The sequence below is a fragment of the Pelophylax lessonae genome (assembly GCF_965119305.1).
Source record: "Pelophylax lessonae genome assembly, chromosome: 5".
NCBI lineage: Eukaryota > Metazoa > Chordata > Amphibia > Anura > Ranidae > Pelophylax > Pelophylax lessonae.
This window is the reverse complement of record NC_138772.1, coordinates 179,864,121-179,876,903: the sequence shown is the minus strand read 5'-3', so window position 1 is coordinate 179,876,903 and position 12,783 is coordinate 179,864,121. Positions and strand designations below refer to the sequence as shown.

At 44.2% G+C, this 12,783-nt stretch overlaps 1 protein-coding gene across 1 annotated transcript in view; it reads right to left on the bottom strand.

Moving 5' to 3' along the window:
• Window positions 1-12,783, bottom strand: part of ULK4 (unc-51 like kinase 4) — a 1,112,493-nt gene that overhangs the window by 1,053,051 nt on the left and 46,659 nt on the right. Inside the window, exon 8 of the mRNA XM_082258381.1 lies at window positions 10,126-10,201. Coding sequence (XP_082114507.1) covers window positions 10,126-10,201 — 76 coding nt within the window. The remainder of the gene's footprint in view (window positions 1-10,125; window positions 10,202-12,783) is intronic.

Sequence of the window (12,783 nt, the reverse complement as noted above, 5' to 3'; positions counted from 1 at the left end):
AAAAAGCTAATGAAAACCTTTTCCTATTAAAATCAATGAATGCTTATGCTTTCACATTGAGGCGGTGCGCTGGCAGGGCGGTGAAAACAATCCTGCAAGCAACATCTTTGAGAGCCCTTTCACACTGAAGTGCTTGAAAACTGCCCATAAAACTCAGATCGCTTCTGCAGCGCTATTCAGGCGTTAGCGCTGCGCTTTTTTTTTATAGAAACATGACTCATAGACTGCTTCAAAAAACATTTTGAGGCGCTTTTGAAGCACTTCCCATACATTTCAATGGAGAGGGGCATTTTTTAGGCGCTTTTTTTTAGCACTCCAAACATCCTGCAAACAGCATCTTAAGAGGACATCTTTCACTGCCCCAGTGTGAAAGCATTAAATGATTTCAATGGGAATAGGTTTTCGGGAGCTTTTCAGGCGCTTTTTTTAGCACCAAAGTGCTAAAAAGCGCTTCAGTGTGTAAAAGGTTCTAAAGCAGGTTTGGAGCACTAAAAAAAGTGCCCCTTTCCATTGAAATAAATAAGAAGCACTTTAAAAGTGCCTCAAAATGGTTCTTAACCCTTTCGCTGCCATGCCCTGTGCTCCACTTTTAAACTTAGCTGGCCAGGCCATTTTTGCAATTTTTCCTGTGCTTTTTTTATTTTTCCCTTACAGCTTTCAGAGTTTGTAAAAGACCCTCCAAACCATATATTTTCTGAAAGCACATGACCAGTAGAATACAAATAAGGTGCTACTGATTTTTAGGGCACAATGATATTTGGGCAAATGCTTATCAAAACAATATTTTTGCTAAAAATACACTAGTCATCATGAGCAGATAAAAACACAGCACTTTTTACAAAATCCCTGCTAAATACAAAAGCTAACCTGTATTGAGTTAATAACCACTATTTGTAAATTTTAAATTGTGCTTTTTTTGTGAAATGGTGAAAACAAACATATGCAAAAATGGAAACATCCAAACTTTCTCAAACAAATCTAGAGGTATTCATTGTTCCCTTACGGTTTTCAGAGTTTGTTTAAGACCCCCCCCCCCCCCCCAAAACCATATATTTGCCGAAAGCACATGACCTGTAGAAAAAAAAAAAAAAAAAAAAAAAAAAGGTGCTACTGATTTTAATGCCCTGCTATATTTGTGCAAATGTTTATAAAAAAAAAAAAAATTATATTATATATATATATATATATTTTTTTTTTTTTTTTTTTTTTTTTTTTAGCAGATATAAAAACAAACTTCACTAAATTCCTGCTAAATTTCTACTAAATATAAAAGCTTAACCTGTATTGAATTAATGAAGAACAAATATTTGTAATTTTTAAAATATGCCTTTTGTCAAAATGGTGAAAATTGAACGTACAAAATGTAAAGAACCACATTTCTCCAAAAATCTTAAGGATTTTTTTGTTCCCTTACAGTTTGTTACAGACCCTTCAAACCATGTATTTTCTTAACCGGTTGCCGACCGCCACACGACTATATACTGCGGCGGTCAGCCCCGGCCAGACAGAGTGACGTATGGATACGTCACTCGCCTGTCACTGACTAGCGAGCCTATTGCGGGCGGGCACGCGCCCGCCGAGGCGCGCGCCCGCCGCGGCTCGTTCACAGACAAGTCAGTGCGTGTGTCCGGCGGACTCGATGTCCGCCGGTCACACTACGATCGCTCCTGTGAAGGGAGAAAGGCGGAGCGGCTTATGTAAACAAGCCACCCGTCATTATCCCTGGTGTAAAAATGAAGATCTGAAGGTTCTACTATGTAGAACCATTGATCTTTGCTTTTACACCAATAGCCATGTCCCTGCACAGTTAGAAACACGCCCCTAGGACACACTTAACCCCTTCCTGTCCAATAAAGTTAACCCCTTCCCTGCCAGTGTCATTTTTGCAGTAACAGTGCATATATATAGCACTGATTACTGCAGTAATGTCACTGGTACCCCCAAAAGTGTCAAAAATATCAGTCAAGGGTCTGATCTGTCCGCCGCAATGTCGCAGTACCGCAAAAAAAAAAAAAAAAAAAAAATCGCAGATCGCCGCCATTACTCGTTAAAAAAAAAAAAAAAAACACCAAAAATGACAAAAATCTTTCCCTTTGTTAGTAAACGCGATAACTTTTGCGCAAACCAATCAAAATAAATGGATTTTTGTAAGAACTTACCGTAAAATCCTTTTCTCTTAAGCTCATTGACAGACGTAGTCTTCTTGATTCTCAAGAGCTGGGTTATGTTGTCTCCGCAGGAGTAGGACTAGGCAGAATGACAAAACGTTCTGGCTCCACCCTAGGGGGCAGTCCCTGAGGGTATATCCTCCCTCTCTCTGCTACAGGGAATCAGTTCTGTTTAAAGCAGTACAGAGAAATTAACCCAACCCAACTCAATGATAGAGGGGCGGGTACTACGTCTGTCAATGAGCTTAAGAGAAAAGGATTTTACGGTAAGTTCTTACAAAAATCCATTTTTCTCTATCGCTCATTGACAGACGTAGTCTTCTTGATTCTCAAGAGCTGGGACATCCAGAAGCAGTGCCACAAATGAGGGGTGGGATTGACAAAATCAAATCCAATCTAGTAGGCCCAACCGGTGCCAAACTAGAAGTTTTAAAGGCTCATTATAAACAAAGAATGAGGCTAAAGAAAAATTTTCCAACGGAAAAAACCCTCGAGGTAGACCACTGGTCTCCTCAAATTGCGGCCTGCAAAACCTTGCGGCCAAATGAGGCATCAGACGATGCCATTACATCAACTTTATAATGTTTAGAGAAGGTATGCACCGACGACCAGGTAGCCGCCTTGCACACCTGGACCACTGACGCCTGATGGCGAAAGGCCCATGACGCACTAAGTGCCCGAGTGGAGTGCGCCTTAACAGGGAACGGGGGCTCCCGACCCTTAATAGAATAAGCCTGCACTACCGTCTGTCTGATCCATCTGGAAATGGTCGCGGCAGATGCAGGCAACCCCTTTTTGGGTCCATCTGGGATCACAAAAAGTGAATCCGTCTTGCGAAACGAGTCTGTCGTTTTCAAGTATACCCTGATCGCCCGGACCACATCCAAGGAGTGCAAAGCAAATTCCCGAGGATGACTGGGCTTAGGACACAGGGAAGGTAATACAATTTCTTCATTCAGATGAAATTCTGAAACTACTTTTGGTAGGAAGGATGGATTCGGACGAAGAACCACCTTATCTCTATGAACCACCAGATATGGTGAACGACAAGATAATGCGGCCAATTCTGACACCCTGCGTGCAGAAGTAATAGCCACCAAGAAGGCCACCTTCTGGGACAACGTGGGTAGAGGAATCTCCCTAATATCTTCAAAGGGAGGTTTCTGAAGAACCGACAACACTAAATTAAGATCCCAGGGGGGTAACGGCGCGTGCACTGGCGGAGCCAGATGTCGCACCCCCTGGATGAAATTCCGCACCAAGGAATGAGTAGCCAAAGGCTTCTGAAAGAAGATGGCTAATGCTGAGACCTGACCCTTGATAGTACTCAAGGCCAGTTTCTGCTCAACCCCTTGTTGCAGAAAAGCCAATATTCGACTAATCGAATAAGACCGAGGACGGAACCCCAAAGGTTCACACCATGCAATGTAGGACTTCCATGTGCGATGATAAATCTTTCTGGAAGTCGCTTTCCTTGCTTCAACTAGAGTAGGAATAACTGAAGCTGACAAACCTTTGTCCTTCAGCACCTGGGTCTCAATAGCCAGGCCGTTAAAGCCAGCGATCGTAAAGCAGGATGGAAGATCGGTCCCTGAGACAGTAGATCCTCCCTGAGAGGAAGTCTCCATGGGACGTCCACCACCAGTCTGACCATGTCGGCGTACCAAGCTCGACGAGGCCAGTCCGGAGCTACCAGGATTACTGGGATTCCTTCCTCCTCTACCCTGCGAAGAAGTCTTGGCAGTAACGCGAGAGGAGGGAAGGCATATATTAGCTAGTATTGCCCCCACGGGGCGATCAGTGCGTCTGCGGTTTCTGCTAGAGGATCGCGGGAGCGAGCCACGAATCTCTGAACTTTCCTGTTGAATCGTGATGCCAACAGATCCACATCCGGTGTGCCCCACCGTAGGCACAACTGGTGGAAAACGTCTGGATGGAGGGACCATTCCCCCTGATCCAGGGTCTGACGGCTGAGATAATCTGCCTGCCAATTCTCCACCCCCGGAATGAACACCGCAGAGATTGCTGGAACAAATCGTTCCGCCCAGCGAAGAATGCAAGCCACTTCTTTGGCCGCTCGGACACTCTTGGTGCCCCCCTGATGATTGACATAAGCCACGGCCGTGGCATTGTCCGACTGGATCCGAACCGGGCTGCCCTGGAGCTGCTCGGTCCAGTGAATCAGACAAAGTCTGATCGCTCTCAGTTCCAATACATTTATCGGTAATCTGGATTCTTCCGGGGACCAAAGTCCCTGGACAGATAACTGACCAAGAATTCCTCCCCATCCGGATAGACTGGCATCCGTGGTCACTATCGTCCAATATATTGGCAGAAATGACTTTCCCTGGCTGAGCATTGGAGACCGAAGCCACCAAACCAGAGACTCTCTGGTCTGTTTGCTCAATCGTATCTGATTGTCCAGGGATTCCGGATTCCGATTCCATCTGAGAAGAATCTCTTGCTGAAGAATTCGGGTATGGGACTGGGCAAATGGGACTGCTTCGAATGAAGCCACCATCAACCCCAGAACCCTCATGCAAGTTCGAAGGGAAGACCAGCTGTTGGACAGTAACAACTGGACTGCTGATTGAATCTTTCGAAGTTTCCCTACCGGAAGGAAAACTCTCGTCCTGACTGTGTCTAGAATTAGACCCAGATATTCGAGCCTCTGGGTGGGAACCAGAAATGACTTTTGCTGGTTCACCAGCCACCCGAATTCCTGTAAAGAAATCATAGTAATTTCTATGTTTTGTAGCAAGGTCTGAGGAGATTCTGCATGAAGCAGAAGATCGTCTAGGTAACCTAGAATCGATATACCTCTTTGGCGCAGAAGTGCCAACATAGGGGCCAACACCTTTGTGAAGACCCGCGGAGCCGTGGCGAGACCGAAAGGTAACGCCACAAACTGATAGTGGTTCTCCTCTACGGAAAAGCGTAGAAAACGCTGATGTCCTGCGAAAATGGGAATGTGAAGATAGGCGTCCTTGATGTCTATGGACGCTAGGACATCCCCTGGATGCAGGAAGGCTGCTACCGTGCGAATGGACTCCATTCTGAATCTTCTTATGTTGACGAAAGAATTGAGTGCTCTTAAGTCCAGAATTGGACGCACTTTGCCCTCTTTCCTGGGTATTGTAAACAGGTTTGAATAAAACCCTTGAAACCGTTCTGTCCAAGGAACGTGGACTACCACTCCTTGTTGTAGTAGATCTGTGACTGCTCTCCGCAGATCTTCTAGACGATCCGGAGATAGTCGGATATTGGAAGGGAAGAATCGCGCCGGTGGGAGAGATCGAAACTCGATCTTGTACCCTGACTTTATGACTTCGCAAACCCATTTGTCCGGGATTCTGGAAAGCCATGGATCCGGGAACCGGCGAAGACGTCCCCCCACCCCAGTTATGGGTGGGGGCGCACCTTCAGGCTTTGGATGGTTTATCTTCAGGTCTGGAGGGGGCGGGCTTTTGCTTGCCCGACCAACGACCCCTGACGCCTCCTGCAGGAGCTTTGGAGGACTTAGATTTTTCACCCGCTGGACGAAAAAACCTCTTGTGAGCAGAAAAAGAAGGCCCTCGTCTTTGACGAGTTCCTCTACCTTTAAAATTTTGCGGTAAAAAAGGTGCTTTTTCCACCGGTGAGATCCTTAATGATCTCATCTAAGTTGGCTCCAAATAGACGCTCTCCTGAAAAGGGGATATTAGCCAATGCTTTTTTGGAACCTTGGTCGGCTATCCAACCTTTTAGCCACAGTGTACGCCTGAGAACCACTGCTGAGACTGATGCTCGCGCCATTAATGGAGTGGCGTCTAACGCCGCATCACATACAAACTGTAACCCCTGTATCATTTGTTCCAACAAATCTGATACCGCCTGAGGGACTTCTTCTAAGTCCCGGCGTAACCACTTGGTCCATTCAGTTACAGCCTGCGAAACCAGACCAATAGCAATTATTGGCCTGAAAGCTGATCCAATCAAGGAAAACATGGTGCGAGACATAGCTTCTATCTTGCGATCCACTGGATCTTTAAAAGACGGAGCGTCTTCTAAAGGAATAACCGTGGCTTTATTCAATCTAGCAATTGGTGAATCCACCACATAATAAGGGTTTCCTCAAACGGATAACGCCTGTCAATGCGTTTGGAAATATTAAAAGTGCGTTTTGGCAGACGCCATTCTTCATCGATTGGATTGCCAAAACATTTGGGCAATGGAAAAACCTTTGCCACTTTGATGCGCTTTTTAGTCCCAAAAGGGATCTCAGTTTCAGCTATTTCTGATGGAATACCCTGTAACCTTAAAGTCTCTTGAACAGATACAATGAGTGCGTTTACCAACGCTTCCTCTCGGGCTATGGCAGATGCCGAAACATCCTCCTCACTGTCTGAAGAGACAGGACCCGAGACACCAATACCAGATGAAGTACCTGCAACTGCAGAAATAGGCTCAGAGTCTGAATCCGAGGTTTCAGATAATAAGGGGTTAGGCGGGGGTCGCTTTCTTGCGCCCTGTCCCTGACAAGCCACTTCCACCCGGGACACAAAAGTTTCCATAATGGCTGACAAAGATTCAATTGTCAATGGGGTGCTGGAGGATCCCGCAGACCCCTCGAGGGGATCCGGAGGAGATACATGAGTGGCAGGGTCCATGTTAATACAGGACACTTTGCCAGCAATAAACAAAAAAACTTTTTTTTTTTTTTTTTTTGTGTGTCTCCCCCTAGCGCAATAGCGCCCCTCAGAGTACCTGCTTCTCGATCCCAGAGAGAGAGAGAGAGGGACCCCCAAGGCTCACCAACCGATGCAGTGCAGTTTCCAACAAACTGCAGCCAGCGTCTGTCTTACACAGACTGGAAGGAGCTGTTTGCTTTTTCCCGGGCAGAAGGCGTGGCTCCGCCCCCTGTGTACGCCTTCTGGCGTTCCCAGCCCTCCACGAGGAAGCTGGGCTCACAAAACATGGCCGCCCCCATAGAAGAGACATAAGACTCCAAAAACATGGCGGCCGGCGTGACCTGAGGACATACATGCATTCGGTCTACGGCAAAATGGCGGCGGACCGCCGATATCGTCTTCCCAGCACATCCACCTGCACTCTGCTGAGAGGTGACATATGGATCTACAGAGATACACTGCACATAAGGTTGGATTATACCTCCTATGTTTGCTGTAATATTACAGTCTGCTGGGTAGAGTGTTAGCTCTTGAACCAAGTCCACTTCCCACAAACACATGCTGTATTACAAGGGGGACTTATAAGTGTCAGATATATACTGACCATATATGGAGGGGCCCATAATATATACTGCCTCATAAATGAGGAAAAAAAGGAACGTTTTACTCACCATACCGAACCGACAGGCACCCTCTCTTCATAATACCCTCTCCACCGAGGTGGGGGTTTGTGGACGCCTCGACTCTCTGGTCCTGGCGTCCAAGCGAGCTTTTAACTCGCAAAGTCAGTCCCTTTACTGGGACTCCGTCGCGGCCGACTCAGCGCACTGGTCTGCACGCGCTTTTAGGCAGAAACCGGGGTGACCACTGGATCTCACATCCAGCCCGTCGCCCGGCCCCGCATACTTACTTGAATATGTCGCGGCCGACCAAGCGCAATGCCTGGTCTGCACGCGCTCGTAGGCCGGCTGGGGTGACCACAAGTGTCGCCCAGTCCGGCATTTTTGCTTGAAGATCTCACAGGAAAAAAACACTGGAGAAAACTACCTAAAAAATGTCTTTTTCTTAAAGAAAAAAAGTCTTGCCAGGACCAAAAGATCCCAGCAAGGAACTTAGGTCCTTACTCGTGACTAGACAGAAAAAAACTGATTCCCTGTAGCAGAGAGAGGGAGGATATACCCTCAGGGACTGCCCCCTAGGGTGGAGCCAGAACGTTTTGTCATTCTGCCTAGTCCTACTCCTGCGGAGACAACATAACCCAGCTCTTGAGAATCAAGAAGACTACGTCTGTCAATGAGCGATAGAGAAACGCTTTTTGCGATTTTTTTTACCAAACATATGTAGCGTAAAACAATTTGGTCGAAAATGTTAAAAAATTTTAAATTTTTACATTTTTTGGGGGGGAATTTCATATAAAAAAAAATGTGAAAAATATTGTTATTTTTGCAAAAATTACGCTCTTTTTTGGTTTATAGCGCATGATCAAAAAACCGCACAGGTGATCAAATACCACCAAAAGAAAGCTCTGTTTGTGGGAAAAAAAGGACGTGAAATTCGTTTAGGTACAGTGTCGCACGACCGCGCAATTGTCCGTCAAAGTCACGCAGTAAAAAAAAAAAATCGCAAAAAACCCCCTGGACTTTTAGCAGCCAAATCCTCCGGGGCTTAAGTGGTTAAAGCATAGGACCAGTAGAATAAAAAAGGAAGGTGCTACTGATTTTCAAGGCCCCACAATATTTTTGCAAATGTTTACCAAATCAATATTTTCGCTAAAAATGCAGTAAAATCATTTAGCAATGCAAAGCATCACAACTGCAGCATGTGAACACCCTCCTCTGCTCCCATTTGCAAACTGAACTAAGTTTTTACTTTGTTTAGATGTTGTCCTAGATGTTAAACAATCTCAAACTGTAAAAAAATCAGCGCAACCAACAGTTGAATAGGAATAAAATGCTTAAAGAACCTGAAGAAAAAAATCTAGAGAGAAAAATCTCCTGTAGGAAAACTAAAGCTGCAACCATTAATAATGCTTTCACTGCCTAAATAAAACAACAAAAATAATGCAACAACAGTGCTGCGCCAAAGTGAATCTAGTGCATACAGTAAAAATTAATAAAAATAGATAACGTGTGAAAAAATTAAATACCACAACAATACTACGCCAAAGTGAAACTATTGCATACAATAAAAAACACTAATAAAAATAGATGTGTGAAAAAATTGATATTTATACTTCTGCTAATAATTGTAAGGTGCAAATACCATAAAAATCAACTAAAATACATTGCGATAAAACATGCTTTTATAAAGTGCAAAAAAGTGCTGAGGTGAAAAATGACTTTCAGTGCTGAATGAATAAGGTGCTAGTGCTCTGCTCCAACTGAAGAAATGGCCGCTCACCTCCCGCTCCAACCCTTGTGTTTTCAGCGGGTCAAGTCTAGCAGTACCTCCTCAGGGGATGTAGGCAATCTGATATCAGAAACCAGGGGACGTCAGGACCCGGATCAATCCTCTTACTGATGTGTCTTCTTTCTAAGTTTTACACTATTTTCAATGGCCATTAAACTTTTAAAAATGGAGAGCACTAGATTTTCCCATTCTTTTTTACACATTTACATCGAGGACTGTGGGTGAGCAGGAGGATGGATCGGGTCCAGACGTCCCCTGGTTTCCGAGATCGGATTGCTTATATCCCCTGAGGGGGAACTGCTAGCTCTGACCCGCTGATTTCTTCAGGTGGAGGAGAGCACTAGCACCTTATTCATTCATTACTGAAAGTCATTTTTCACCTCAGCACTTTTTTGCACTTTATGGACTTTTTAAAAGCATGTTTTATCGCAATGTATTTTAGCTGATGTTTATGGTATTTGCACCATACAATTATTAGCATAAGTATATGCATTCATTTTTTCACACGTCATCTATTTTTGTTAGTGTTTTTTTATTGTATGCACTAGATTCACTTTGGTGTAGTATTGCTGTGGTATTTAGTTTTCACACGTCATCTATTTTTATTAGTGTTTTTTTATTGTATGCACTAGATTCACTTTGGCGTAGTATTGTTGTGGTATTATTTATTTTTCACACGTCATCTATTTTTTTAATTTTTACTGCATGCACTAGATTCACTTTGGCACTGTTGTTGCGTTGTTCTAGATGTGTTTTCTACCTTTTTTTGGTTTGTTTTCATTCATTTTACATGTATTTACTATCATCTGAACACCATGGGCCTTGGGAAACAATTGGCAGACATATTTGAACCAGCTATATTGTTCAGGTCTCCCTACCTTTTTAATGGGTCCTTCTGTAGCAAACCGTTAAGTAACGAAAGAAACTCAGAAGATGGCTTGGAAGATGACATGCCTGGTAAGAAAACAAGAACATTAGAATGCCATTTTACTTATTATTACTACTACATTGAAAGTGGGGTTTAAATAGTGCTTGAATCATTTAAAAGGAAAAAAGATCTGTTTAAAAAGTGTATGTAAACCCTAAGGCTCCTTTCAGACGGCCGCTCTGCTGCTTTAGTCCGCTGCGGGACTTTTTTTTTTTTTTTTTTCCACGGAGCGGATGACATTTCTGTCATCCGCTCCGTGTGCCCGCATATCATCCCATCCGTTTGCGGATGATATGCGGACATAATGTAAGTCTATGGCATTGCGGATGTCAGCGGATGACACCGCTGACATCCGATTTTCCTTCCTTTCCGTTTTTTACACGGATGGAAAAATGGGGTTCTGTTCCGTTCGTAAAAACGGAACAGAACTGAAAGGAGGAAAATCGGATGTCAGCGGATGGTATTCCACTGACATCCGCAGTGCCATTCACTTACATTGATGTCCGCAAATCATCCGCAAAAAAATAGGATGATTTGCGGACACACGGAGCGGCCGTGTGAAAGGACCCTAAATCTACTTTATCTTTTTTTTTTTTATTATTATTTTTAATGAGTTTTAAACAACAACAACCACTAACAAAGGTGCAGTGATTCACTTTACAACTTCCCCAGACATTAAGAAAATAAGGCACAACACCCACGCAGGGGTCTAAATGAGAAACATGAAAAGCAGATGGGGCAACAACATTTTACCAAGGGTTTTGGTTAATCAGCTTTGGCGGTGACCAGTGAAAGCACTGAAGCCCAGGAAGTAGGGAGTCCAGGGGGGGCCCCGTAAGAGGCAGGTAACTCGCCATAGGATGACCGGGGTCAAGGAGTGATGCTCGCATTAGTCACTTGCAGCAGTGGATGAATCAGAAAGCCACTTGGCCCAAACTCTGTCATACTTTTTGGGACAGCCTCTATGTGCATATGTGTCCCTATATAGAGGGAGCACTGAATTCACCAATTTCTTCCACTGTAGCACCGTGGGTGGGGACCGCTGTTGCCAATGGAGCGCTATGCGTTTCCTGGCATAAAAGAGCAAAAGACCCAACAGCGTCCGGTCCGCCAACCGGGGTACCAAATCATCTAGCAGTCCCAGCAGGCAAATAAATCTACTTTATCTTTAGTGTGCGTTGCATCATGTCTCCCTGTAGCTGCAGTTTTCTTAACCACTTCAAGTCTGGACACTTTCACCCCCTTCCAGCCCAGGCCAAATTTACTACTTTCAGCGCTGTCACACTTTGAGTGGACAATTACTCAAGCATGCAACACTGTGCCCATTTTTTTTAGACAGACAACACTTTCTTTGGGTAGCATTTAATCACCACTTTTTTTTGCTATATAAACACCAAAAAATGTTTGAAAAAAAAAAAAAACACTTTTTTTTTAGTTTTATTATGAAATGCTGTAAATAAATATTTTTTCTTACGAAATTAGGTCAAAATGTATTCGGCTACATATTTTTAGTAAAAATAACGAGAGAGAGAGAAAGAGAGAAAGGGAGAAAGAGAGAGAGACCTTCCAGTCTCATATGTCACATCCGGTAGTGGCAGGCAGGTGCTCACGTTCGGAACATGCGTCCTCCTTCCTCAGGTGCTCGCATTCGGAGCATGCGTGCTCCTTCCTCAGGCAATACTCAGGAGTATCTCCTGAGGAAGGAGCATGCGTGCTCCGAACGCAAGCACCCACCTGCCACTACTGGATGTGACGTATGAGACTGAAAAGCTGCCAGAGACACAGGAAGTGCCGGAATCCACCGGCTGTTCCAGTTCACCCAACAATCATCCTTAAAGTGTTGCAAATGAATCATCCATTATGCTGACTTATCTCCTCTGTGTGAGTTTTTAATTGCTTTTTGTTAAAGAAACAACACTGTTTTGGTTTTATATGCATTTGTAGGGCTTAATATGGGCTCACATTGACATTGAAGGTATTGCCTCAAATATAATTTATTTACATTTCTTGATACCCCAAACACGCCAAGCAGCAAGTGTGGTTTTGTGCAAAAAAGAATGCACAGCAAATGTGGAAAAAAACATGGTTAAAAAGATAAAAGACTCGAAAAAGTGCATGAACTTTTGTGTCATATTTGTTATATGTAGATCAGCTCCTTGAAATAAATGAGCTGCCCAAAGTGCTAGAAACTTGCATAGGCATGATGCTGGACATTGCACTACAATAGTATGGATGAGAGCTAAAGTTTAAGTCTGCTTTTCTCGATGTATTAATAAATTTGATTGTGCCACGTAGTACAGTACATCAGAGGTCCCCAAACTGTGGCCCGTGAGCCAAATCTATCTTGCTGCAAGATTTTATGCAGCACTCTGATGTAAGAGGGGACTCCGATAGGGACCCAGATCTAAGGGGGACTCTGAGGGAGACCTGAATGTAAGTGGGGGCTCTGACAGGGACCTAAATGTAAAGGAGATGATTATGGGGATCAGATGTAAGGGGGGGACTCTGCAAATAACCTGAATGTAAGAGGGACTCTGAGGGGGATTCACATGTAAGGGTGGGGGAGGGACTCTAATATAAGGGGAACTAAAATGTAAGGGGACTGATT